This window comes from Chamaea fasciata, unplaced genomic scaffold (genome assembly GCF_029207755.1).
Source record: "Chamaea fasciata isolate MVZ Bird 193981 ecotype frontalis unplaced genomic scaffold, bChaFas1.0.hap1 SCAF_2, whole genome shotgun sequence".
Classification (NCBI taxonomy): Eukaryota; Metazoa; Chordata; class Aves; order Passeriformes; family Sylviidae; genus Chamaea; species Chamaea fasciata.
The window spans coordinates 86,600,528-86,627,645 of NW_027094087.1; the positions used below are offsets into that span (position 1 = coordinate 86,600,528).

The window sequence follows — 27,118 nt, forward strand, 5'->3', positions numbered from 1 at the left end:
GACTGGATGTCCTGGCTGACACTAGAGTGAACACAATTCAGCAATGTATCCTTGTGACCAAGGTGACCAACGGCACTCTGCACCTTACTAATGAGAATGTAGTTGTGGAAAGTGATTATTCCCCTGAATGCAGCATTTGTGAGATCATCTCTGGGGCACTATTTCAAGTCTTGGCCTCCCCAGTACAAGTAAGGTACTGACACATTGAAGTCCAGGGAAGACCACCAAGAGCATGGATCATGCAGGGAGAGGACAAAAGGCCCTATTTCTATCTACAATAATGTAATGAAAAGAGAGAGAGAAAGGATGCAACCAGACTCTTCTCAAATGAGCTCAGAGATGGGACAAAAAAGTAACTGGCACTAATTAGAACACAGGAAATTTATGTCATGTATTAGGAAAATTTTCACCATATGCATGATCCAAAGCTGGAACATGTGCCCAGACAAGCTTTGGAATCCCCCTCCTTGTCAGTGCTCAGATCTCATTTGTTTGCACTCTGAGGAGGCGCTGAACCTGAGGACACCCAGAGGTGCCTTCAAACCTCTGGGATTATTCTGTAATGCTGTGATGCGGAGCAAAGTTTGAAAGTGTCCAACTTCTGTATTTTAAAGTTTCTGAGAAACATATGAGGCTCTAACAGACACATTATCAGTTTTTAGCCTGCTTTTTTGACATCAGTGGAAGATAATACTGAAAAAACTATTGAATGTGACTTAACGTCTGCTAAGAATTAATATAACTTGTACAGAGAGATAATAGATGTAGTTTAAGAAGGACTATTGCCACCTAAAAGCAAAGAGGTTTAAACTGTGGCTACAGGAGTTGGATGTGTTGCAATATATCATAGAAATAATTTCAGTTTTTAAGTTAGCACCTTGGTATAGTTTATGTTGGATGGAAAGGAAGATGTGAAAACCCGTGTGAAATACCTGGTCTTCTCCAAGTGATTCTCATCTGCTCAGGTTGTCAGAGCTTCATTAAAAAATCTGTTTTCCATCATTAGTGCAAAATTTCATGTTCATTCTGAAATTTTAAGAATTAAAATCTAAGCTGTAGCTATTTTAAGACAAGTTACATATCTATTACCAGGCCATTCTCCATTAAAATTGTATTAGTCTGAGAACTAAAAAGTGTAAAATTTATTCTCCTTTCACATACGTTCACATATCACAGAGCTAGCCATGACAATAGTTGAAAGGAGCACAGCACTTTCTGCAATGCAGATTAAAATTCAAAAACTTGAGAGTATTTCAAAAGAATATGAAAGCTACTAAATGTGAGAAAAGTTCATGGAAAATATTGCTGTAAAAGACTGAGTCAAAAAAAGAAGTTTCCAAACTGTCACTATGAAGGCAGTCTATGAAAGTAAAAAGCTGATAGCATTTTACTTCACCATTTTATTTGTTGGCTGCTAAATAGTTTCCAGACTGTCATATAAAAATCATTATCATCTTTATGATATCTGCTTTCTTTTAGGTTTTAAAATCAGGTACTATCTCATAAAACCAAAAGCACTGCAAAGTATCTTCTACAGATTTTTGAATCAGTTATAGTTAGTTAGATCCTTAGCTTACTTTCTTGGAATTGTGCTGATTTACATTATCCAAAGGTCTAATTTTTGTTATAGACATATTGCTTCATTCTGTGATGAGGAAAACAAATGAGATGAGACAGTAAAACACTCCAGGGTTTCTTTGCTTCACCTCTGCAATGAAAATATACAAGAAATCCAGCTCTGTGTAATCCCTCCCTCCTTTTAAGTGTAACCTGCTTGTTTTACCTCTAAGCTATCCCCTTCTGTTGGAATTCGGAACATTTGCATTAGGAGTTGTCCTAGCTAAAAAACCCAAAAGGTAGCTGTCACCAAGCAAATTTCTGAAGATGAAAAGTGTGATGTGCAAATAAAAGGATTCCTGAGGGAATTATTTTTTTTCCTGCTGTTAACAAACTAACTTTATTTAGAAGTATAGTGAATCATTGCACAGTACTTAACATCTAAACCATTCATGGGATTAACAACAGCAAACATTCATTTATTTAGCAACAAGACTCAAACAAGAAATATAGCTGTCAGAAACCCCAGGTGGAACCAGAGTTCCAATATACCAACATTTGGCTAACAAGCAAACTCAACTAATGGCATGATGGCTTGTTTAGAAGTAAACACATACACTCATTTCGCAGCAATGGAGGTACAAAATGTTTCATGTCTTAAAAGTTTCCATTATTCTCCCCTTGAAGGGGATGGTAGCACAGAAAAAACCAGCACTGAAATGGGGACATTTGTCATAAACACAGTGCATAATCTTATTTTATGTCTTGTCTCTTTTCCTGCACACCATAGTTTGTAATTATTTTTGGCGGCATGTTATTTTTTTCCTGCTTTTGTGTGTTTGTGTCTTTTGAAGACTTTGCAGAATATCAGCCTTTCAGTGTTAGCTCTACGCATGTCCTCATTCTCAAACCAGGCAGCGAGGTGGGGAGGAAGCTGTAGCAGAGATAAAACTTGGTATACTCGGTCCAATATACTCGTTCCTGGCACTCGGTCCTGCCTCCACCACACTCCTTGGAAAAGAGTCCTACAATGTGCGTTCCGCAGAGAAGCGCAGGAAGAGGTGTTTCGGCTAAAGACAACGGAAGACGTCACCTCCTTACTCCTTTTCTTCCCCTGAAAGGTTCTGAGAGGGAAGACACGCACACACCCCACCCCCCTCCGCCTCCTAAAAACTCGATCATCATTCGCGGTGCTCGCGGGGGGCATCTCTGGGTTTCGGGGGCCGGGTGGAGCGCAGCCCCCGCGCCAAGCCGGGAAACACCGCGCCGGGCAGCGCTGCCTCCCTGCCACGCTGAGCCAGGTACGGCAGAGCGGGGGCAGCGGCATGCGGGAGGCAAAGGCTGGGTCCGGACACCTCCTTCTCCCCTCGCTCGGAGGAGCCGAGCGCCTGCCCCGGCCAGGGCATCATCCCTGCTGGCCGGGGACCTCTCCGGGGCACCCTGCCCACCCCTTCCCTGTCCCCAAACCTGTCTCTCTCCCACCCTGCCCGGTCCCAAACCTGCTCGTCCCTGACCCTGCCGGTCCCCAACCCCGTCTCTCTCCCACCCTGAGCTTCCCTGTCCGTGGCACTGCTCGCCGCGCTCCCCAGCGCCGCTCGGCTCGGACACCTCTGTCCGGGGCCCGTGCTGTATGTACTTCTTCCTTATTACCTCTCTGTCATAAACAGTTTAGCCCTGAAAAAGGCTTTTTTCTACATACAGCCTCTGTCGCCGTCACTGCGCTGTCCGCAGCCCTTTTCCTCACACCTGGGTCGCTTTGGAGGAGATTGGGCTCCTTCAGCGCTCTTATGAATGGTAGGACTAAAAAGGTTGTGCCTAAAACATTTGTGTATCTGCTCTCAAATGCCTAATGTAGAAAATATATTAGTATTAAGGACTTGCTATTAGCTTTCCACTAATGCTATCAGAAACGAATTTCTCACATCTTCCTTTTCTGTTTTCCTTCCTGCAAACAGTTCTCTTTTCCTTTTTCACAAGGTTTTTCAAACTGAAATATCTATGTATTGACTCACTTGCTGAGAGAGACAACTCTGTTTCAGCGATGAATGATATTCAGAAGAGTTGTAAGTTCAAGCTGGAACTCTCTGGAGTTTGGAAGACTCCCTCTCCATTCACTTTCCACCTGGCAATACTTGCATAGTAAGTAAACAGCTTTGCTTATGTTCTTTGAAATTAAGACAGATTTTCATTTTTATTAAGAAATTCCAGTCCTGGCAGAATGGTGCTTGGGTCTAGTATGGTTAAGACAACTGTTCGTTAAATATTTTTGTTTTCTTCATCAATGCTACACAAATTATGGCACTGTGTGGTAATATTTAAAACATACTTAAATTCCCCCAAGAAGCCATTCTTAAAAAGGAAAGACTAGTGCTTTCTTTCCTCCACCCCAGGATGATTGTTAGAACAGTCTCATGTTCAGAAGAATCTGTTGTGGTTTTTTTTCAAAAAGGAAGTCACAAACCTTCAGGACCAAATTGAGTTTTTCACAAGTGTTGATCAAAATTAGTTACTTGTCCAAAATTGAGGATCAATCACTTCTATGTATCAGCCCCATTCATTCCAAAATCTTCTGGCAATTCCAGAAAAGTGGGGAATAATTTTAATGGTGCACAGTTTTCTAATTCATGAGACATTGGTAATGCACTTTACAGAATTTGAACCTTTGGTTTGTTTAAAGTTTTTGTTGGTTTCACAGTGTCACAAGCATTTTAAGAGCCATATTTTATTATTAAAACTCCATCAGTGGTTCTAAACATGCAGAAAACTTAAAAAAAAAATGCTTAAAGCTATTGTCACTTTGAGCCTTATAGACAACTTGCAGTTGAATCAATTTTCACTGAAATTGCCATTTTGCTCTATTGCCTTACCATTTTGACAATTGGTATTTCTGTTCTTCTCTATTAGACAGAGAATTTTTGCTTTCACTTTAAAATAACTCTCCATTTTTTCTGAAAATTAAAACTCTTATTCTGTTTCTCAAAGATTCTCTCTGTATTAGCTGACTTTCACTAAAAGCACTTTTATTTTTTTCACCTTTCCCCCCCCTCCTAACTTTTCACTGAAGAGTACTCGAACTGGTGGATGTAGGAAGGGCTGTGGATGTTGTCTATTTGGACTTCAGCAAGGCTTTTGACACTGTCTCCCACAGCACACTCCTGGAAAAGCTGGCAGCCCATGGTTTGGACAGGAACACTCTTTGCTGGCTTAGGAACTGGCTGGATGGCCAGGCCCAGAGAGTGGTGGTGAATGGTGCTACATCCAGCTGGGGGCCAGTCACCAGCGGTGTCCCTCAGGGGTCTGTGCTGGGGCCAGGTCTGTTCAATATTTTCATTGATGACATGGATGAGGATATTGAGTCTTTCATTAGTAAATTTGCAGATGACACTAAGCTGGGAGCGTGTCGACCACTTGGAAGATAGGAGGGCTCTGCAGAGAGACCTGGAATGGTTGGATGGATGGGCAGAGTATAACAAAATGAAGTTTAATGAGTCCAAAGTCCTGCACTTTGGCCACGATAACCCCCTGCAGCATTATAGGCTGGGGATAGTGTGGCTGGACAGTGCCCAGGAGGAAAGGGACCTGGGGCTTCTGGTCAGCAGCTGGCTGAACATGAGCCAGCAGTGTGCCCTGGTGGCCAAGAAGGCCAAGGCATCCTGGCCTGGATCAGGAATGGTGTGGCCAGCAGGAGCAGGGAGGTCATTCTTCCCCTGTACTCAGCACTGGTGAGGCCACACCTTGAGTATTGTGTCCAGTTCTGAGCCCTTTAGTTTAGGAAGAAAGTAGAGATGCTTGAACACATCCAGAGGAGGGCAACAAAGCTGGTGAAGGGCTTGGAAAACAAGCCATATGAAGAATGACTGAGGGAGCTGGGGTTGTTTAGCCTGGAGAAAAGGAGACTCAGAGGTGACCTTATCACTCTCTATAACTTCCTGAAGGGTGGTTGTAGGCAGCTGGGGGTTGGTCTCTTTCTCCAGGCAGCAGCTGACAGAGCGAGAGGACACACTGTTAAGCTGCGTCAAGGGAAATATAGGTTGGATATTAGGAAGATGTTTTTCACTGAAAGAGTGATTAAATACTGGAATAGTCTGCCCAGGGAAGTGGTGGAGTCACTGTCCCTGGATGTGTTTAAAAAGAGACTGGATGTGGCACTTCCATGCCAAGATCTAGTTGAGGTGTTAGGGCTGGGTTGGACTCGATGATCTTGAAGGTCTCTTCCAACCTACACATTCTGTGATTCTGTGATTCTGTGAACTGTATGGCTCAAATGTAAAGACTTTTAGCCTACAGTAGAACAATTTCAAACAAATTTATCAAGTTCAACAGCAATGGGAGAGTAAGATTAAGGTCCTGTGCCTTGATTTTTAGCAGTCATGAATCTCAAACCTGGTCATTACTAAGTTGCTTCCATTATATTGTGTTCATTCAATCAACCTTTCTCTGTGTGCTGATGTGATATACCAAAAAAGAGGTGGATTTAGAATTAAAAATTTGGTGTTAAATGATTCTGTCTTTATGCAGTGGATCATAGTCTTGTAATCTCTAACAGCTGTATTTCCTCTAAATGTGATAGGATAGGAAAGGAAAACGAAATTCAAGAAATTAAAGTGAGAGGCCCTTGTTTCCCTATGAAATGCAGGAGTTTGAATGTCCATGTGTAATAAGGAACTGAAATTGCTTTTTACAGTACTCAGCATCCAGATTCTTCTAGCTTTCTAAATCTGGATCTGCCTACCAGGCTGTCTGAAAAAAGGGATGTGAAACACTTCCTTCATCTCCTTACAGTGCTTTAAGGGATGATGGCACACTTGTAAAGAACTGAAAAGAAAGGTAAGAGAGGAAGAGCAACTGCACAATTTGGGGTCCTGGAATACTGCTGGAAATGCAGTAGCCTCCTGCCTCCAGACTCTTCAGGTCACAGGAACTTTCTGACTCTAAATCTTAGGGCACTCTCTTAAAGCTTGTGCTTTCTCGAATTGCAACAGGTTTACTCAATAAAAAAGAAATGGATTGCTAGTGGGATTTCTTTTGGCGGATCTCTCAGGTCTCTGAAATACATCTCGTGTGTGTGTATCTCATTTGTCCATCCATGTTTGGGTCACACTAAGCAAGGTTATCTGTTTTGGATTCAGGGGTTGAGATGAGCTGATTGTGTATCTCACCTGTCTGTTTTGTAAGAAAAACTGAGGCAGTCTCTGGAGTAGCTCTGTCTTTGATTGTCAGTTAACCTGCTGTTCTGAGGAACCTCAGAAGATGCTCCAAGCTGATCTTACTTAGTGTTGTTTTTCACTTGCCTTTGAAATCAGTTGACTACACATGAAGCAACTGAATATAGACTGCTTCAGGTCCTTCCCTCAGTGGAAATGCTAGCACTCTCTGCTGGAGAATGAGTGACCAAACTCACTCAGACCAAACTGTGAAAGAAATTACATGTCTCATTGTTTTCCACCAGGCTCAGGGTTAGCCATCAACATATCCAATCTACAACATTACGCTGTTCTCATTGAAGGCAAAGGAAGTTTCCACTAGCTGTTTCTACAAGGTCCAGTCTTGCAAAGTTTATTCCCTTTGTGGAGAACAAAAAAAACAAAACAAAAAACCCCCCCAAAAAACCACAAAACCAACCCACAAAAAACCCCAAAAAACCAAACAACAACAACAACAAAAAACCACCCCAAAAATCACTGTCCTGTTGTGTGGTAAGTATCTACTGGCTTGAAATTTGAGTGTCTTTGTAATACATCTTGTAATGCAAAATGCATCTATTAAATAAGAAAATGGAAGAAGGAAATCCTGCCGTGTTTTCTGAATTTGAAATGAAATTACAAAGAAAAATCTAGATACTTTACCTGATGTATGAAATAGCTGTTATGATAAAAATATGTAACTTCCCTTTTGAAAGCCCTCTTCAGCAGCAGGCAACAGTTACACTTCTCACATGTTCAAAGGAATCTGTTTCACTGCGCATGTGGTAAACTGTGAATCTGTTTTTTACCTTAGGCTTTCAGAACAAGTAGGAACAATTCAGTTTCATTTCTTTGGAGAAGAAGTGAGAAATACCTCAAGAAAATGACTCTGATGATTTTTTTTGTAATGTTGATCATGGAATCTGCCACTGGTAAGTAGAAGTCTTCAATTCAATAATAGAACCTTCAAAATGTGTGCTGGCTTCTTCACAGTTGCTTGGAGTAGGACAAGTTTTGTGTTTTGTAGCCAAGAGCAAAAACTTCAAGGTTTGGCAATTACAGCCCAGCTCCAGACTTGGAAAATTTGGTCCAAAACACCAAAATTATGAAATGAAAAAGCAAGGATGTTACCTGGAGAAACCTGATGAAGTTGTATGTGACCATGACCATACGAAGAGCCATAGCAAGCAAGAGAAGGAGTCCGCTTCTTTCTGTGCCACCCAGAAGTGTAGACAAAATAGTTGCTAAACAACAATAATCTTTGAGAACCTCAGGAGAAAGAAAGACTGAAGGCTGGCTGTATTTTTGACTCTTGATCCTAGATCATGGATAATTTTCTGTACTTTTTAATAACTTCTGCATGCAAAAGTAAATTTGGGAAATTTGTTTGGAAAGGCAGACTTGAAGACTAAATTTTACCCACATAATCTCATTCCAAGGGAACTTTCTAAAGATATCTGAGGTTTTTCAGAAATATATCTACATAATGATGCAGTTTTAATTAAGAAGATGAGGAAATACAAATGTTAATTTATAGGATCTGTGCTTTTATCTCAGACATGTTAGTCAAGTCAAACCATTTGTGAAGAATTTCTCCTTTGCCCTTCCATTTGTGACAGCTGCTTTAATGTAGAGTGAGGCCAGATTCTCCCCTTTGGGTCAATTTGATTCTGACACTCTGGAACTCATGTAAAAGAATCATAGGGATAGGGAAATGTCCTTTTATTTTCAGTCCCCTTTTCCTTCTGGTGTTGCTTTGGTAAGACAGAATAAAGACTTGGAAAACTGAGTTTTTTAGTAAATATTGCAGGAATAAATAAATAAATGCTGCCAGACCGTGTTGCTGAAGGAAGTCTTTTTATAAAATACCGACAGCACAGCAAATCACTTTAAGGTCAGGCTAATACAACTTGGTGAAATAAGTACTTGGCTTGCTAATATATCTTTTTTCCCCCTTTCTCTGAAGAGAAGCTGTGCCCCCTTCGTGCCTCCATTGATGTTCTAGAAGGGGAATATTTTTTCCTTTGTTATCTTGGGTCAAGGCAAGGACATTTTCAGGAAGAAGCATACACAATAAACTGGTACAAAGAAAGTGCTGGAAAGCAGCAACTGATAAAGGAAACACGCAGAATTGTTTTACAAAGGAATTTTCTGGAGTTTTGGCCAGCTGAACTCAGTGACTCTGGGAGTTACTCTGTGATTCACAGGTGGGTACACAACAAAATGGGTAAATGTCTTGCCTGTGCTCATGTCTATGACGAAGGCAATTTCTTTGTCTTGTTTTCTATAGCTAGTGGCATCCATATAAAAGGGGCTGAGGGAACTGCATTAACTGCAGTGTCATTTCCCACTTCATTTCACAGTAACTATCAAGGTGGACCTGTAATATTTACAAATATCTATAAGGAGTTGCAGCCTTTTAAATGTTCTGTAAACCTTTTGATAAAGCAGGTAGCATTTTTTCTGGCTTGTGATTAATTACCTAAGAAAAATGAGTGTCAGGCAACCCTTCTGTCCACTGCCAAGAAAAAGGAAAAATTTGCTTGTCTTCTTCCCCAGACTTGTTCTTGCTTGCTGTGTTGAGTGGATCTCATTCTATGAGGCTTGCCAAATCATCTAACTGTATAGTAAAGGTTAAACATAGCAGAGCTGAACTCTGCTTTCTGTGCAAACCTTGGCCTGCATGGAGCCATTCAACGAACAAAGAAAAGAATTGGATTTGATTTCTTACTGCTGTAGAACATCATTCGTTAAAAGGAGAAATAAAGATGGGCCTCCATTATTTGGTTACAATCTTCATCGGAACACCATGAAAGACTAAATAACTAAATAAAGATTTACTGTACAGAGTTCTTGTGACTAACTTGCACTAAACCCATAATTTGGCATTTGCAGTTGAAACAATGATTCATTTGAAGCAGATTACTTTGCATGTAATGATTTGTGCTGTTCCCAAGTAATACTATTAAGATTCTAGCCAGATTTGTAAATAATATGGGACTGTGGATACTGAAAACGTCTTTTTTAAAAAATTATTTTTCCATGATTGGTTACTGTTATCTCCTTACTGATATTATTTTAAAAAGTACTGACTCATGGTATATGAAGTGCAAATTATTTTTTATTGTAGGGTAAATATTGAGAAAAAATTATTCCTCCATGTTAAATTTGAGAGGATTTTCTTTAGGGATGATGAATATGGTAGTTTGTCTAGTTTTTTGTGCAGTTTTGTTGTGTTGATCAGTTTTCTGTATGGTGACTTCACAAAAAAGCTATAAAATATAAAACGCACTCTAAAGCCACCTAATCAGTGGCACAAAACGGAGACTGAGTAATTTTGGCATGGAGAAAGATAAGTGGAGATCATACCTGAATTGCCAGGCTACTGAAGGAGGCTGACATAAGGGGTCTAAAATACAGGACAAAAGAGAAAAGAGCTTTGGTAACCAATCCCAGCCTTAATTCATGATCAATGTGGTTTTCTGATTACTTTAAGGACTTGGGATAATGACAGTAAATCCATAGTAAATCACAAGAATTCTATAGAATTATTATGAAAAAGTGTAAACCTCAAAACTGAAGGAAACAGCCTTACTTACAGAAGAAGGAGATGACAGGAAAAGAACTGAAGTAAAAGTATTAGAATGAAGTTTGTTGAAATGAGTAATGGTTGGAAAACACAAAAATGTCAGAATCCTCTCTGAAATGTCTAGATTTACTCATTTGCTTAAGATAAAAACTCGGAAAGAAAGTTTTGATTATATCAAAGCATTCACTTGGAATTGAGAGTTTTGATTTTCTCCTTTTTTGTCTTGTCTTCTAGAACTATCTTACCTGCTACATTTAAAAAATCATTTTTAAAAGAAAGTATTTTTGAGGAAAAAAATTCTTACTCTGAAACACCTTTCTTTCTTTTTTTTTTTTTTTTAAACTTTTTTTTAAAATTTTTTAATTTCTTTCTGTTAGGCTCAAATGAATACCCATTTTTATGTTAGGATCAGAAGGGTGCCAGAATCTTGCAGTCCACCTGTGGGAACTCTTCACAGGTCTCACGGCTGGAACAATAGGCATAAGGAGATTTTTTTAAATGGGATTTTAATGAGATCTTGGCTTAGTTTATATGATGGTTGTCACTACTGGCATATTAAATGAGTTACATTTCAGCAAATACACAAGATTATTGCAAAACCTGTTTTCTGCAGAGACAGGGCTTTTAGAAGCCTCTATAGGGAAAAAATGTGGGCTCTTGTGGTCTATTGAACTTGTTTAAGATTTAATAAGAATGACCAAGTGAAATTAATTTAATTTCAGAGTATTTATTGTAGGTTAAAAGTTCTACTTTTGAAAGAAGATATGCTAAGTAAATTTTTATTTAACCTTTTAATTTTCAACTATTTAATTTAGGGATAGGTATTTGTAAATTATATAGAAAATAATTTTCGGAATACTTATAATTGTTTAGGCAGTTTTAAGGAGCAATGTGACAATTACATATACTACATATTTTCAAGAAAAGAAGACAACATGTTGACAAATTTTGCAAACTAATTAAATGTAGCATTTTTTCTCTGATGTGTTACAACTGACAATATGCAAGAAGAAAGAGGCGAAAGTGATATGAAATGTTTTTATAGTGTTTTAACCACTTGTTTTTTGCTTAGAAAGGAATCAGAAATCCTACAGCTAAGCCAGAAATTTCCTGCTGAGACGTACCTATATAGCTGAAGTGTGTGTTGTTGTGTTGATGTGTTCACATGTGTTAGTACACTAGACAGGATACGAATTCAGGAATCAATGGACATCAACTATAGGCCTGAAAGTGTCCATCTTCAGCAACATTCTTGAAAACAAAAATTTCATGTGTACTTGTGTGGTAAGCAGGAAAAACTGGGTCACTGGTCTTTGGAAAGATTTTTAATTTATCACCTTCATCCTGTGGTTGTCAAAGAGAAAAACAGAATACCAAAAAGCAGGTCATCAGGTTTCTTTGTTTTGGTGACCTTGAAACTGTGAGAACTTAGAGGTTCCTGAAAAAAACCAAAAACTACAGATAACCATGATAAACACATGATAAATTTTAAAATCCTAATATTGCTCAATTTTTCACTGTGTTTAGAGCAGTTGAAAGCCATGGGAACATACATATAGAGTGAATACTGCGATTTGGAAAGCAGAGTGACAGCTTCTGTAGAAGATTGCAATATCAAGATAACATTGGCTTGTTGCAGTAAAATAGCTAAGGGATTACTTTGAATTGGCTATGTATCCAGTAAACTTGGTTTATATTCTTTAAGGGCTTTCACTTCCCTGTATCATCTTCTGAGGCAAGCTAGATTTTGTTGTTCCTTCTTGGCGGGCTTATTGGGGGGAGATTGAAAAGCTGTTAAACCAGAAATGGTTTTGTTTCCGACAAAACATCACTGAAGACCCTCAACAAGTGAAAACCAGGATAAAAATATATAGCAATTCAGACACTAGCAGTTTAAAAAATACAACTAAATGGTGTTTTTTTTTTGTGTGTTGAAAACCATGCTATATGGCAGACAACTAGAAATAACATATGAAAAAGTTCATCTTTGTTTGCACAGATATGGTTTTAGTACCTTCCAGGGACATTCTCCTTGCCAGATTTTGGCTCATTAGGTAGAATATCTTGATCCACTTTGAGTGGTTTCCTCAGATAGGATCACAGAAGAAAGCCTCTGTGGAGTAACAATGCTGGGGAGAACATGTGGCTTTACGGACCCTTTTCTTTCATCTGATGAATCTAGAGAGTAAAATAATTTGCATTTCATGACTAGATCTGTAATCAATTCTCTGACAGCATTCAGATTAGTAGAGTGATGCCTATAGAAACACACAGAGTCAGTGGAATTAATTGGAATTAATGTTTATGCCCACACCTAAACTTACCTTAGTTATCTCTCAGGGAGAGAGGCCCTTCTGGGTCACAGGTTATCTTGTCCTAAAAAAACATAAAACAGGTTGTATAAACTGCACTGTAACAGGGTGGCTTCTAACTGTGGTCCCACTGCTGACTCTGATTAGTAGCTCTGATTTAAATGTGTAAACAAGGTGTTGAAGAATAAGTGAGAACAGCTCCACCCCACTGTGAATATCCTCGAGAGCTCGTCTTTGATGGAAAAGTTTTGGCAAGGCTTTTCCTGTTTGTGACAGCATAGTTAGCTGATTTACAAAAACCACTCTATTTTGGTTTAAAGATTCAATTACAGTTAGGATTAATGTACCTCTCAAGTAAGTAAGAAAAACCTGTGTAGCTTGAGAAAGGGCTTATAATGCAAAGAGGGTGAGCAGAGTACATAAATACATTTGTTTGGGAAGCTTAAAAAGCAGAAAAGAAACAACCCAAGGCTTGGACTAAATTCATCATAAAAATGATGTCCTAATAATTCTTCTGAATCTTGTACACTCTAAAGGCATGTCAAGAACGGTGTTTAAGCTGAAGTACTCACCAGGGATGCTTCTCCATTTGATCTGCTTTGTCCTCTTGGCCTTTCTCACTGAAATTATTTTTGACTAGTTGCAGTTCTGGAAGAAATTTATTTTTCTTTTCTCAGAGGCAGAAAGATTCAAACACATTTATGAAGATATGACTGAGATTGGAGGGATGTGTTCTGTGATTGCTGCTTTTCCTTTGTCAGGCCCTGATTGTTCAGAAAAAAAAAATGAGAGCTTTATGCACTAATTGCAAAATTTCACCCATTAACTGACAGAATCTCATCCACTAACTGACAGCAACATATGGCTTTCTCCTAAGCTCTACCTTTGCCCAGTAAAAGTCCTCCAGGTTCCTTTCCCTTGGTAGTCATGTATTTGGATACATCAAAGTGTGAAATAACAGCTATAAGCCGATTCTTTCAAGGAATATATGGATGGAACCTAGTAGATATCTAAATGACAATAATCAGCTCCTAGATATTCAAAAGAGGTATTTTTGGAGCATGTTTGTAGACACTGCATGGGATGTGATGGCTCTGGACTCTTTCAGCCAGACTGGGGTGCTCAGCTGCTGTAGATCTCTGATTAGTGCAGACTCAAAGACAGAGATGCATCCTTTCCGAAGTGCTTTGTTTTGCAGACATGCTTGAATCCATAAGTGATGATGTAATTCATGAGACTTGTGGAGTTTAGAAATATTTCCAAAATACCATTGAATTCCAATACATTCCAAAATACCTGCAGAGTATCAAACAATTAATAATTGATTAATGCTGCTTTGTGAACAATACCAGACTTGCCTTTCTTATTTCTAGTTGTACAAATATATATTTTTTGTCATGGCTTTAACCTTAACAGCACATCAGAAATTAAACCTGCAAAATCTTTAGCTGATTCAAGGTCCAAAATTTTTTGATGCTCTCTTGTAACTATGGATGATGTCATAGATTTTTCCATCCTTGTCAATGTAGCATATATTGTCATGTTCCATAGAATAATTGTATTGTCAAATGTTTTGTGGTAGTGCATTTTAGTTTAGGTAACCTGTTTGGTTAAAGGAAATTACACTTATTTGGGAGTGGGAAAGTGATAAAGGGGAATAAAAATAATTGGGTCACTGTAGATATACTTTTTACCTAACAGATGTATTTGAGAATTTATTTGTATTTTGTAACTCACCAAGCTGCATTATTTTAAAAATCTCCTAAAACTGATTTTGTTATATTTTTTTTCTTAGCAATGGAAAACAAAATTTCACAATTCAAAAGTGGACCTTGAATGTACTTGAAAGAAATAAAAGCAGCTGTTTCAATGAAAATCATTTAACTACAGAAAATAGAAGTGCTGGAACTGGTCTTTCACTGAAATGCAGTGATTTGTCTGTCTATGAAAATAGCAGCATAACATGGTACAAGGTAATTACTGTAACAGTGTCACTCAAATCATTGGCTGTAGAAACAAAATGTCTGATTGCAATAAATATTAACTGCAAACAAATTTTTCGAGGCGTCTACAAACATCGTAAAGCTTTAATTTCTCATGGGGTTAGGGGGAAAATACTTTAGACAGATACACAAAACAAAGCTTTTTTTCTGCTCTCAGATTTGTTAAAAAAATACACCTGTTTCAGAAGTTATTAAACTAGTAGTTTGGAATGATAAAAGATCTGATGTGCATGTCTGTTTTCTGATTTAGGCAGCAGCTGGTTTAGCCAGCTGCTACTTTGCTGATACAGATATTGTTCTGATGCTAAATGAGATACCAAGATTTTTATTTCACAGTTGGCATGTACTTGTAAAGTATTGCAAATGTCTCAATTTTGCTGTTTCTGAACAATTTGCAAGTGTGCAACAGATCCAGTTCTGTTCATTTTTGGCAAATCATCTCTTTGAGGTGTGCTCAGGTCTCCTGGTTGGAGTAACCAACCCTATTCACTCAAAGATCAGTTTCAGGAAGGGATTTTGGCTGGTTTAGTACAGGCATCTGGAGTAGCCTGGTGAGAGTGAACTGCAGCCCTGTTCTCTTGTCTTTTGGGGCCTGGGAGGATGGGACCATTGATGGATAGGGCCATAGGTTGTTATGTTTTCCTCAATTGCAGTGTTCTCAACTTCTAATGGGTTAAATGTTCAAATGTTGTGTTTAAGTGACCATGACTGAAAATTGCACCTGTACCTCTTTGGGGTCAGGCACATGTCATTGAGATCGTGAAAAGGTGATGGTGACACTTTGTTAAAAAAAAATTTAAAAATCTGAATTTCATTAATGTTTTGAATGCATGTTTGCTACAGAATAGTATTTTCTGGTTTTATTGATGCAGGACTGTAAGAATTATGAACATGAAACAGAGAGGGAACTAAACTTTAGAGCCTTAACAGTACAGAACTCTGGGATATATACCTGTAAAATTTTAATCAGTCATGAAGGAATGACATACCACAGCACAAATACAATTAAACTTCTAGTAGAAGAAGGTAAGAAAGCTTTCTAAAACTTTGAAGCATACTTTTGGTTCACTTTACTATGGAGATGTGTAACTGCAGTTCTCATTTGATAAATATATATCAGGAGGAACAAGTCTGGTAATCTGAACTACTTCAGAATAATTTGAGAAGTAAAAAACCAGAAGTTAAGATGAAATATTACCAGTTTTGGAAAACTTATTTAGTATGTTTTCCCTGCAGTTTTATTATTTTTTTTTTCAAAATAGCTGCTTTAAGAAAGTCATAGAAACTTACTAAGAATTTTGTGCAAGAGCCTTTCCAATCATTGCAAATTGTACTCTGTACGTATGTGAAAAAAAGGTAACAAGACATACTGGGTTTTAAGCTACTCAGTAAAGGTAGAATCCAGATATTGTTCTGTGAATTAAATGGAATGTTTGTGATTCATTTTATATAGAGAGCAATTATGTAACTTTTACTGCAAAGAATGTAAGTAAGCTATTACTTCAATAGAAATACTTCTGTTTTAGATGCACCAGAGACTGTCACTTTGGAGATAGTTGGACATCATGAAGAAATTGAAACAGAAATAGGTATGAAATTAATATGAAATCTACCTACATGCTTTAGTTCTGATTTCTTTATGGTTAATCATCTGGATAAGTGTAATCCAACTAAGAATTCTCTGTGCATCATCCTGTATGTGATCTAACCTCACATTTGGTAATGTTTTGCCTAGTGTATATGTGACTGCTACACAAATACACTAAATGTACCCTTTCACAGAGGCAGAAGCTGAGGTTGCTGCTACAACCTGCAAGAAAAAGTGGTGGTGGTGGTGATAAAATATCTCTCCATGTCTTTCTTTTGTAGATAGCAAACCCCATGAAGCAATGTGTAAAAGATGTATGGTTTACTCAGTGAACAGCAGTAATTAATAATCCTGCTGATACCTGATGTGGTTGAGAATGTTATTCTTCAGGGAAATGAGGAGTGTGAGGTGTGACAGTCCGGGTAATGTGTGCATGAACATCTGTATTGTCAAGAGACATTACCTGTGCTTCTAGCTGGAAGTAGGTTAGTTAAAATGATCTGCAGACTTCATATGATCTTGGACAGGATCCAGGAATTTGTGACTGAGGTTGTATATAATTTTTAAAAACCGAAATTTACCTCTCTTTCTCTTTACCTCATCTCTCCCTCAGGGCTTCTCTCTTCTGGTTACCTAATCCTTCCTTTCCAAGTCTTACCTTCTCTGTGGCTCACACCTGTAACTCATTTATTCATCTGGAATCTCAGATGCTAATTTTCCTTCCTTCCTACCAATACTGGTTGGTAAGTCCTTTTCCCAGTGGTAGTACCCCAACCCTATGATGACTCGTGCCTTCCAGCCTCCTAGTGCGCCCTTCCTACACATTTCCTCCTCAGCACTGTGGTTGTCCCAATCCTTAGAAATTAGCAAGGTTTGGCATCAAATCACCTGTCTTCCATCCCTTATCTGCCTTGATAAGATCATTTGATAAGGTCATTGAGCTACCTGTTGAGTGATGGGACAGATTGCATGGTGCAAAGTGAAAGGAATTTAGGATGAGCCAGATCTATGATCTTAAAACCAATCATAGGATGGTGTTCTATGATATTTGCCTCCAAATATCTGTTAGGTGTGGTGAAAATGCTAGAGTTGCAAGGTCAGTGATACTAGGTTAGATCTTTGCAACTGTAATTTGGATTTCTAAGGTCTGAATCTATGATGGCCAGTTTTTCAGCTGGATCTTGCTTTGAAGGTTCTAGAAGTATATGATAAACCTTGAGAAGTCAGCTTTGTGTGCTCTTAGAGAATTGCTGGGTAGGCCTTGCTTACTGGAAAGTATTTGTGCATGATTGTCTGAATAAGGACTAACATGCACTTTTCCTGGCTTAATAAAGAGCATTCTGGATATGCTCCCTGGAAATGATGCTGAAATAGCCTAGAAACTGGTTGCAGCTAACTTCAGGTCAAGCTTCCCATGACAGGGTTCAAAAAATCTCACTCCAGAACTGCACTCTTTCTGCCCTTATTTTTTCCAAGTGTACAGCTGTCGTCTTAGTTTTACAGTTTCTTAAAACTATTGGAACTTTATGAGGTGGTTCCTATCAGTTGCAGTTAGTACTTTGGAATGGGACAAGTAGCTGACTGAGTAAATGACTTGTTCATGTGTTCAGGAATTTCCAGCTGTGATACTGAGATAAGAATTTTTTCTGTACATGTTCACCAGGGGCTTTGGTTTTGTTGAGTAATCATATATAGTTTCCCTATTGTAATTAGTTGGTTGTAATTCCCCTTACCAGTTACTTACTTTTACCTGGCCCTGGAGCACTGGTGGTAGGTTTTCCTCTTCTGTTCTCAGCCTGCAGAACACAGTCTAGTTTATAGAATAATAGAATATCTCAAGTAGAAGGGATCCATAAAGATCATCACGTCCAATTCCCTTTAGTTCTCTAAAGCCTGAAGTTCTCAGGTCTATTTAAACCCACCTGGCTGTGATGATTTATCTGAAAGAAAGCAATGGATGACTGTCACTCTGCAACAATGCATGATTGCTGAAACCACCACCAGCGCAGGTATTACACCTATAAAACATTGAGCAGGGGCAATGAAATTCTAAAGAAGCACTGCTTATAGGATATATTTCCGGGAAAGCTGACACTTTACTGCAGTGTGTGCTTGAATACTACTTCTCACTAAATCTTCCCATGTTATGATTTTTTGTAGGTAAAGAAGAGATACTCAATTGCACGGGTTTCTTGGGTTATTATATGCAAGAAGATGCTAGCCTGTACTGGTTAATTAACCAAACATTTCCAGAACAATGCACAGGTATTCCTGAGAATGAACCTTCGATATGTGAAGAAGAACTCAAAAAACTACAGTAGGTTTCCTAAAAAGGCTGCATTTAGTATGTCATAATGTCCTACACTTTGTGGAACTGCAAATTCAGCAAAAACCACAACCTGAGAGTTTTGTCTAGAACCTTTTCCTCAAAATCTGCCTCTCAGGTGGTTGTAGGTTTCTGTACAGATAGTGTTGCTAACACCATTCCTTGTTGCAGGTTGGGAAACAAGTTCTATATCACAAGGCTACTACGAATTAAAAAAGTAAGAGATGAGGACATGCATCATAATTTCACCTGCATGTTGCAAGCTGATGAAAGCACACAGATGAAAATAGTAAAACTGAAGAAAGGTATGGCATAATCTAGAAATAATTTATTAATCAGCCTTCTCAATCCTGAGGGCATTTCAAAACACTGCTCCAAATGCATCTGTCTGCTTATGAATGCTCTCACACATCTGTGCGGGACCTAACAGCTCCTGGTGATTCCTCCTGCTCTCAGACAGGGGCAGAAGGGGTGCAAAGCAAAAGAAATACAGACTACAATGAGAATTCTTGAGAGTGCCTTCATAAAAATGTCACGAAGTTAAGGTGTTGAAAATCTGTATTTGGAACTAAAAACCCCAAAGATAAAATAATAATAAAAATAATATTATTATTAATAATAACAACAATAATAATAATGAAGAAAAGCCTGAAAGAGACTGTAGCAAAAAATATAAAAATGCCTCAGCCAAAGAGATTAAAGAGGACATTAAGGACTTATGGATAGGACAGAGAGAGAGGTAAAAGGTAGATAATAAGAAGAAACAATAAAAAAACCTAAAGGAAACTCATCACAAAAGTGAGTGACCATCATTTCAGGGGACTGTACATGATCTGTAATGTCAGTCTTGATCTCACATACCCTGCACACACACAAATAAACTATATGTGAATTCGTCCAAGATTGTTTCTCCTGTTTTTACAGTAACACATCTTTTGTAGTTTCTCTTAATCTCATGACCAGTGGCATACCCATGTGCTTGAAACATTAGCAGGAAAGGATTCCTATCAACACTGAATTTTTTGAGGTGATTTTTAGGTGCTATCAGTATTTGATACAGTAATCTTGTCAGAGAATACTCTTTGTTAAGGCTATAATTTGCTTTGTTTCTCTCTTATAGGGAAGACTCAAGACCTGCATGTGCATGTATTTACCACTGGAATGGTCCTTGCTCTGCTATTTCCATTTGTTGCTGTAGCTGTGGTGTTCATGTTTGTGGTATTTAGGGTCGACTTTGTTCTATTTTACAGAAATATATGCAGAAGAGATGATACTGCTGGAGGTATGACTTCGCTAATGCTGACGTTGAAATAAGCACCTTGATTAAAAATATTTTCTGGCAGGTTCTATGAAATAATCATCTTTGAGAGAGACAAAAAATTGTCTTAAATCCAGGATTAGTGTGAGAAGAAACAAAGAATATATGAAAGAGAACTTGATGGTCAGGTGCTAACGTGTTTGTTATATATATGTGCCAATGACAGCACATAAACACAGTGAAGAATCTGCCTCTGGAGCAAGCAATGGAACAGATGTGGTTGGATGCTGTTCCGATGAGCTCTGTTCTGCCATATTCTTCATCACAAAAGTTGATAGGGGTGGAGAGGTTTGCAGCTGTCTACCATGAAGAGGAGGAACACTCTGGTGTTGTCAGATGGGCGCACTGACGCAAACTTGTTTTCCTGTCACTGATGCCCTTCAGTAAAATGAAGTTTACAATGTTTCCTTGACTGTAGAGGCCATTGCTTGTCTAAAGGTTTGTCACTACATGCACTTAAGGAGAGCAGGGGTGCACATTACCAGTATTTTACCAGGCAGCAGCTCTGTGGCCTTCACAGCAAGCAAACCTGACAATTACACAATTTTAGGAATTATTTTTCTGAAAATTGTGGTGACGAAACTTGCTGCATATATGGGTCTGATCTTCTTGGCCTTCCTTGTTCTCTAAATCAGTTTGAATATAACTTGAATGAACTGCAATGGTTGGAGATGTTTCATTAATGGGTGGATGTCATTCATGCCTGCCAGTGTTATTATCTACTCGATAATGTCAGCTACCACCATGTACACTGACTTACACTCATTCGGGGTGGATCTCTGAGGATCTGGACTATGCTGCCCTGGAGGAGCTGCCTGTTGGATACTAGGCAATGGATTTCCCACTGCTAGAGCTCTTGAATGTGTAGGGTTTCATAGAGTTTACTTTGTGCTCTCTCATGAACTAAATGCAGTAAAGTATTCAGAAAGGGAAGCAAAGTACAGTTTAAGAAGCAAAGTCACGTGTGCCGGTGTGTCAATCCTGATAGTTGTTTTGTGGCAGTGTGGTGGACCTGGCCTCTGGACTGGTCTTTGGTTTTGTGTTTGTAAATTAGTGCCCAAACCATGACCAAACATTGTATACTCTCATAACAAAAATAGTTAACTGGTTTGTTCTCTCTTTTGCCAGTACCCATTCCACTTGATACTCTTAGACATAGTGTACAATAAAGGTTGAAATCAGCAGTATCACTTAAAAAACATTTTTTCAGGTTACAGACACATTTTTTTCCTTCCCTTCATATCTTGATCTTCACAGATGTGACATTAATTGGTTAAAATAATCTGATTTTATTTAAAAAGCACTTTAATGTAGAAAGAAAATATTTTCAAGTATTTTCCAAACATGATCAGAATCTTTTGTATCAACCTAAATTTTTTCAGGACGTTTTTTGAATCTGATGAAGAGTGTTTGAATACTGTTCAGAGTCTTCAGAAGAAAGATTAGGGGTTTCTAGATACTTTACTATTGAGACACTAAGTTTGAAAACCAGACTGGCGAATCAAATACTGGATTTCTAATGGTTGATAACAAGACAACAACTGTTGATTTATTTTCAGATGGAAAAGAATATGATGCATTTGTATCTTACCTGAAAGACTGTGTTTCTCCTATTGAAGAAGAGAGAGAATTTGCTTTGAAGATATTGCCCATGATATTAGAAGAGAACTTTGGATACAAGTTATGTATATTTGAGAGGGATGTATTCCCTGGAGGAGGTAAGTGTAGTGAATATTCTTGTCATTAAATAGGCTCATTGTTTTCACACAAAGGTAAAAGACTATAATTAGAAGGAATTCTGTCACATGTTGTGCATTGAAAAGATAAAATTTTCATTTAATCTGGACTGTGTGCATGCAAAGTTTGGTTGCAAACATTTTACGTTTTATAGTTATATTTATGAATTCATGTACACTTACACACATGTGCACACATATATAACTAATTACTAATATCACTAATTATAAAGAACCAAGATGAAAAGATCAAAGAGCAAGCATCGAGAAGTTTAAGGTGAGGATACAGAAGATATCAGATGTTTCACAGTAATAATGCTTTTGCTCTGCTTTTGCTGAGGGCCAATGAATGAATTCACATTTACTGCACAGAGCAGATGGTGACTCTGGTACTAGTTATGCTTAGGTAACTTGTATGCTTGCTGTATCTTCAGTGTGGTGGTTGAAACCATTTTTTGAATAAAATGGGTCCCATAACTAAATAGAAATAAGAAACGGAATTTTGTTTGGCCTATGGATGTATCTAGCATCTGCCTTTTGCTTGGGTAAAAGGTACTATGAGTTTCCATTTAGTCCAAAGATCCAGCTGAGGAATAGAATTTCATTGTTCAAACCACAGAACAGTATGATCAGTCAGCCTTCTTCATTAAGCGGGATCTTGTCTCTTTCTATCCATTCCTGACAATTTTTTCTATCCTGAGAGGAGCCACAGCTCTTCCAAGCTCTTTTTTTCTTACCTATTCTCTTTCTTTAAGTATTAAAAAATTGTTTACTGAAGTGTGCCATCTGATCCTTTCAATAGTTTTAGCTTATTTCCCTTTCTCTGGTCTGAACCATTGTGAACAATGTACAGGAGCCTTTGGTGTTGTAGTACCCTTGTCAGCCTCCTTTTACCCTCAGTTTTCTCCTCATTAGGTTAGTTCTGCAGTTTGCTTTGCCTTTCTCTACAAGTCATGTTTTCTAGATCTTTGGTTTGTGTAGACTTTGTCCCATGGTGTTAAAACAAGCACTGGAAGCTGTGCATGAAAATTCAATTTGTTATTTAAAGGGTATCACCATTCACTTTCATTCATCAGTTTTTGTGCCAAAAGCCATCAATCTAAAACACAGTTGGAACTCCTTCTGTCATCACATGCTGGTCTTCTCAACCCTGGATTACTGGAAATAGATTTGAGTGTTTGGTAGCATAAAGGAAGGTGTAACCCCAGGGTTTCAGAATACATGGAGAGAGATTGCTGTTTGTGCCTTTCTGTGGAATCACTCCAGTGGTATCTGTTAGGGAAGAGCAAAGAGATGTCTGCTAGGGAGAAAGTTAATTTTGCTGTCACCTTCTGTCCATGCGACTACTGCCAGACAACAGTCTAGGTTAGATGGAGATTATAAGTAGGTTTATCTCTGCTCTAGAGAATAAGCTTTGATCATATCTGAGTTAATTTTCAGAGACTCTTAGTCTTTAATACACAATACACAATGGTCTCTTCACAGGATGCTTACATGCTGTCACTTCATAAGAGGGAGATTTTTGGTACATACGTGAATTTAAAAGGTAACTTGATTCGGTGCCTGTCCTTTCAATTTAATATAACAATAAATTTGTCTTTAATTTGCAGCGGTTGTTGATGATATCCATTCATTCATTGATAAAAGCAGAAGATTAATCATTATACTGAGCCAGAATTACGTTTCTGACAGAGCCATATACGAACTGGAGAGTGGACTGCATAAAGCTCTAGTTGAAAGAAAAATTAAGATCATATTAATTGAATTTATGCCTGTAAGTGACTACAAGTTCTTGCCAGAATCATTGTCACTTTTACCATCAAAGAGGGTGGTGAAGTGGAAAAAAGATAAATCTCTTCCTGTGAATTCCAGATTTTGGAAGAACCTTCGGTACCTGATGCCAGCAAAGCCTGTCAAGATAAAGACCAAAGGGCACTATAATAATCTTGACTTAGGCTCAGAAGCTGCTCAACCCTGGACTGAGGACTGTGATTTTAATGCAGTTGTGTAAAAATTCTGGAGACAAAGATGTAGCAGAAAACTGTGTGTTTTGCTAACTTATAGAACTAAATAAACTACTGTTTTGGAAATAGTGTTGATTAAGAGGCCAGATCTGAGATCAGAGAATAACGCAGAAGTTTCTGCAGTGGGCAGGATGCTGTTAACCCCAATTGCTAAGTCCTATCCCAGAGTTTTCCTCAGCAATCTGCACAAGGAGCAGAAGTTTCCTTCTTCTTAGGACTTACTTCATGGCATGAAGCACAATGGAAAACATTTTTATTTCACTGTTTTCATTGATGTAGAATGATACTAGTTTTACTTGCATATACTTTTTAAGCTCTTTAAGAAATAAATCAGTACTTGCAATCTCTTATTATTATTTAGCTGCTCTTTGTTTTGAATTTGGCTATTTTCTAAGGATTCCGATTGTAAGTAGACCAGAACAACTCCTGCCTTAAAGAGTTTGGCATGCAGGCTTTGGGCAATATCAAGTAGAAAAAAACCCAAACCAGCAAAGAAAAGGGAGGTTAGAAAGAGTAAGGCAGTTTTGGATGGTTTATCAGTATTTCCTGCTGAGTTGTACATGGTCTACAACCGGGAATCATTTGACTCTTTACATCTTATTTTGTTGAGAAGATTGTAAATGCTCATTTTGACAGGGAGAAGAGAGGGTTGGGATAGAAATAATGGTATTTTGTTCATGGATGCTGATACCACACTGGAACCAATTGCTCAGAGAGGCTGTGGAATCTCTCTCACTGGAGATATTCAGGAACTGACTGGATGCAATCCTGTGCCATGTGCTCTGGGATGACCCTGCTTGAGCAGGAGGTCAGACAAGATGTCCCACTGTGGTCCTTTCCAACCTGATCCATTCTGAAATTCTGTGATTCCGTTATACCCTGAGCTACCTTCAGCTGTTTCATGTAGGGGATTTAGGTGAAAATGAGATCTTTGGTGTCTGTATACACTCCTAATCCTTTGGAAATCTTGTCTTAATATTATTTTTTAAAACAAAGTTAGTAGTGCTATTCAAAACTATGTTAATCCTCTCTTATTATTAGCTGCCTGATAGAAGATACCAATCTGACATAAATTCCTGGATGAAATGGAACCATATTTCCTCTTAGCATCAGTGGGGAGAAGTCAAGGGAGAATCATTTTGGAAGATCTTTTGTCAAGCTGCTAGGAGATCATCAAGGCTCTTCCCACTCTTGTCATTGTTTTTCATGCCATTGATGCTGGTTTTGAGGAGGCATCTCTTTTACACTGACATTTCACACAGGTGGAGGAGCTCCATTACCTTCTCAGTGCACTTGAAAACACAGTTGGAGTGCTGGGTGTCAGGACAATGTCTCAGGATTCATGGGAGTGAAAGGTTGTTTGCCAAATATCCTTTAATCGTGCATAGTTTCTGGAGGATGTTTAGGTAAAAGAAAAGGCTAACTATAGATTTCCAAAATGGAGACAACACTGTTGCCAGGTTAACAGGTAGATGGAAAGGAGCATAGGAATAAGGCAAATGTCTGTAGTGACCTTCAGATCAGCTCTAGGTCTCCTTTCTTTCAGACAGCTAAAGAGTTATGTAAATGTGGTTCATAGGCAAAAGCCATTCTCAGGTGTAAGCTTCTACTGAAGAGGATTTCTCCTCTGCAGATGTGTGCCTTTACATTTCCAGATCTCCAATCTTTCACAATGTTTGGTTCTTCTCTACCAGTGTTTCCCATGTTTTCTAGTCACAGATAATTTTTAACTTCTCTATTAGCACAGAAATGCCATCGGACATACTAGGCACATCCATTTTCTGGCCAAACATCTTACAGAAATGTTAATAACTTTCCTAATACTTAACTGAGGTATTAAACTTTCTCCTTAGCCATGTAGTTTTTCATATACTGCCATCAATGTAATGACTAACAAATTAAAGGTCAAATGTGTTTTACTACACATGTGACTATGGATAGTGCACATGGTTTGTTAATAGTCCTGGACTAAGCCAGTCCTCTATGAGAATCAGCTACTATAAAATGAAATGGATGCCCCCTCACCTCAGCTTGGAGAGAAAATGTGACTGCATATACCTGCTACGCCTCACAAAAATGTACCCTAAATCCTGTGACACCATAATGAATTTGACTACCCTGAGATTTTACAGAATAACTGAGGATTATACATAGGGAAGGTTGAAAGGTAAATGGCATTAACTCCCAAGTTGTTTGCCAGCAAAGCAGATGCACAATGAATGACTCAACAACTGTAAAAGGGGAAGTATTTTTGCACAGAAAGGTATCATGATACAGTCACTTTACAGATGATCCTCACTGCCCATGATGCAGTGGTAAAGGGGGACAAGGGAAATTAAGGATATGCATACTCATGCCAGCTGTTGTTCTTATTGCTCTTATATCTTGAATTACTACTATTTACCAGACCTTGGAAATGCCTGCTTTTGGTTTGCCAGTCCATAGTGAAAAGGAAGTGTTAACCTTACTTTTATAGGCTGTAGTTGTGATGATTTGCCTGATGATGTATATGTCAATGTAAAAGTGAATTTGCATGATAGTTGGTTTGAAGTAATGGGTCATTTCAGTGATTTATACTGTGAGTTTTGTTCACTTTTGCACTTAATAAAATTGTATTTCTCCTTCTCCACATCTGTGGCTTCCATTTTTGCTGCAACTAGACAGAAATAATATCATGAATGAGTTTTTTAAGGTCGCTTATAGAATCACATATATATTGGCAAAAGCAGATTTAATATAAAAGTGAAAGGGAGAAAAAATTCATTGGCAAGGTTCACTCTGCTACTTACTAGATGGCTAAAGCACAGAGACAAAAATCAGACTAAAACCTAAAATCAGTCTAACCCTGAAGTCAACCCAAAAATTATTGATGAGATGGCTGGAGGGGGAGCAGGGGGAAGAAAAGAGTTAGGGTAGGAAAAGGCAAGGATTAAAAGGAATAGGGAAGACCTTCCCATTCAGGCACAAGGTTCGGAGTCACAGCTAAACTGAGCCAGTCTTGACTGACAGTTTAGGCCTAAAGGTTTAACAGCACTTAACAGCACTTAATGGATAGCTTAAGTTAAACAATTTAACAAAGAATTAATATAGAATTTACTACAGCACAATCATAACTCATTTCCAGGCCTAGTTTACAAATTTAAGTCTTTTAGCAGAGCAACATTCATAGTACATTCACTACAGCATATTCACACTTGCATGCGCACAGACCTAGAGGTGTACATATCAAGTATAGCTGAGAAAAATGCTCCTCAAATTCATGGAAGTGCTCCCATCAGATGATTTTACATCTTCTCAGTGGACAAAGGGTTAAGCCTCGAGCAGTGGGCGTGTCAGCCCAGGATCTGTTGTGGTCTGGTGATCCTCCAAGTATGGCAAAGTTGAGAGTTCACTGATGCTGAGAAGGAGATTGCTGGTTGCAGCCCACTGTGGTCCTGGAGAGCTCAAAGGGCCCTGCTTAGGAGTGCTGTTTATAGGGTTGC

General features: G+C 38.4%; 1 protein-coding gene and 1 long non-coding RNA gene across 3 annotated transcripts; one reads left to right on the forward strand and one right to left on the reverse strand.

Annotated features, from left to right (window-relative positions):
• The first annotated feature begins 2,691 nt into the window (after positions 1 to 2,691).
• LOC136285448 (interleukin-18 receptor 1-like) lies at positions 2,692 to 26,257 on the forward strand. 2 transcript variants are annotated; one of them, XM_066176625.1, is made up of 13 exons: positions 2,692 to 2,858; positions 3,535 to 3,696; positions 7,555 to 7,672; positions 8,707 to 8,947; positions 14,437 to 14,614; positions 15,517 to 15,670; positions 16,171 to 16,233; positions 18,393 to 18,549; positions 18,730 to 18,863; positions 19,679 to 19,840; positions 21,436 to 21,594; positions 23,223 to 23,386; positions 23,485 to 26,257. In XM_066176625.1, the coding sequence occupies exons 3-13, from the start codon at positions 7,624 to 7,626 to the stop codon at positions 23,551 to 23,553; spliced, it is 1,530 nt and encodes a 509-aa protein (XP_066032722.1). In that variant the 5' UTR covers positions 2,692 to 2,858; positions 3,535 to 3,696; positions 7,555 to 7,623; the 3' UTR covers positions 23,554 to 26,257. The 2 variants fall into 2 exon arrangements, with proteins under 2 accessions (XP_066032722.1, XP_066032720.1); XM_066176623.1 differs by having other exon boundaries at positions 23,223 to 26,257.
• LOC136286052 (uncharacterized) lies at positions 11,649 to 12,755 on the reverse strand. Its single transcript, XR_010719713.1, has 3 exons — positions 12,654 to 12,755; positions 12,344 to 12,507; positions 11,649 to 11,767 (listed from the first exon to the last, which is right to left on the reverse strand). It is a non-coding gene; the product is annotated as an uncharacterized lncRNA (long non-coding RNA).
• Positions 26,258 to 27,118: the final 861 nt, after the last annotated feature.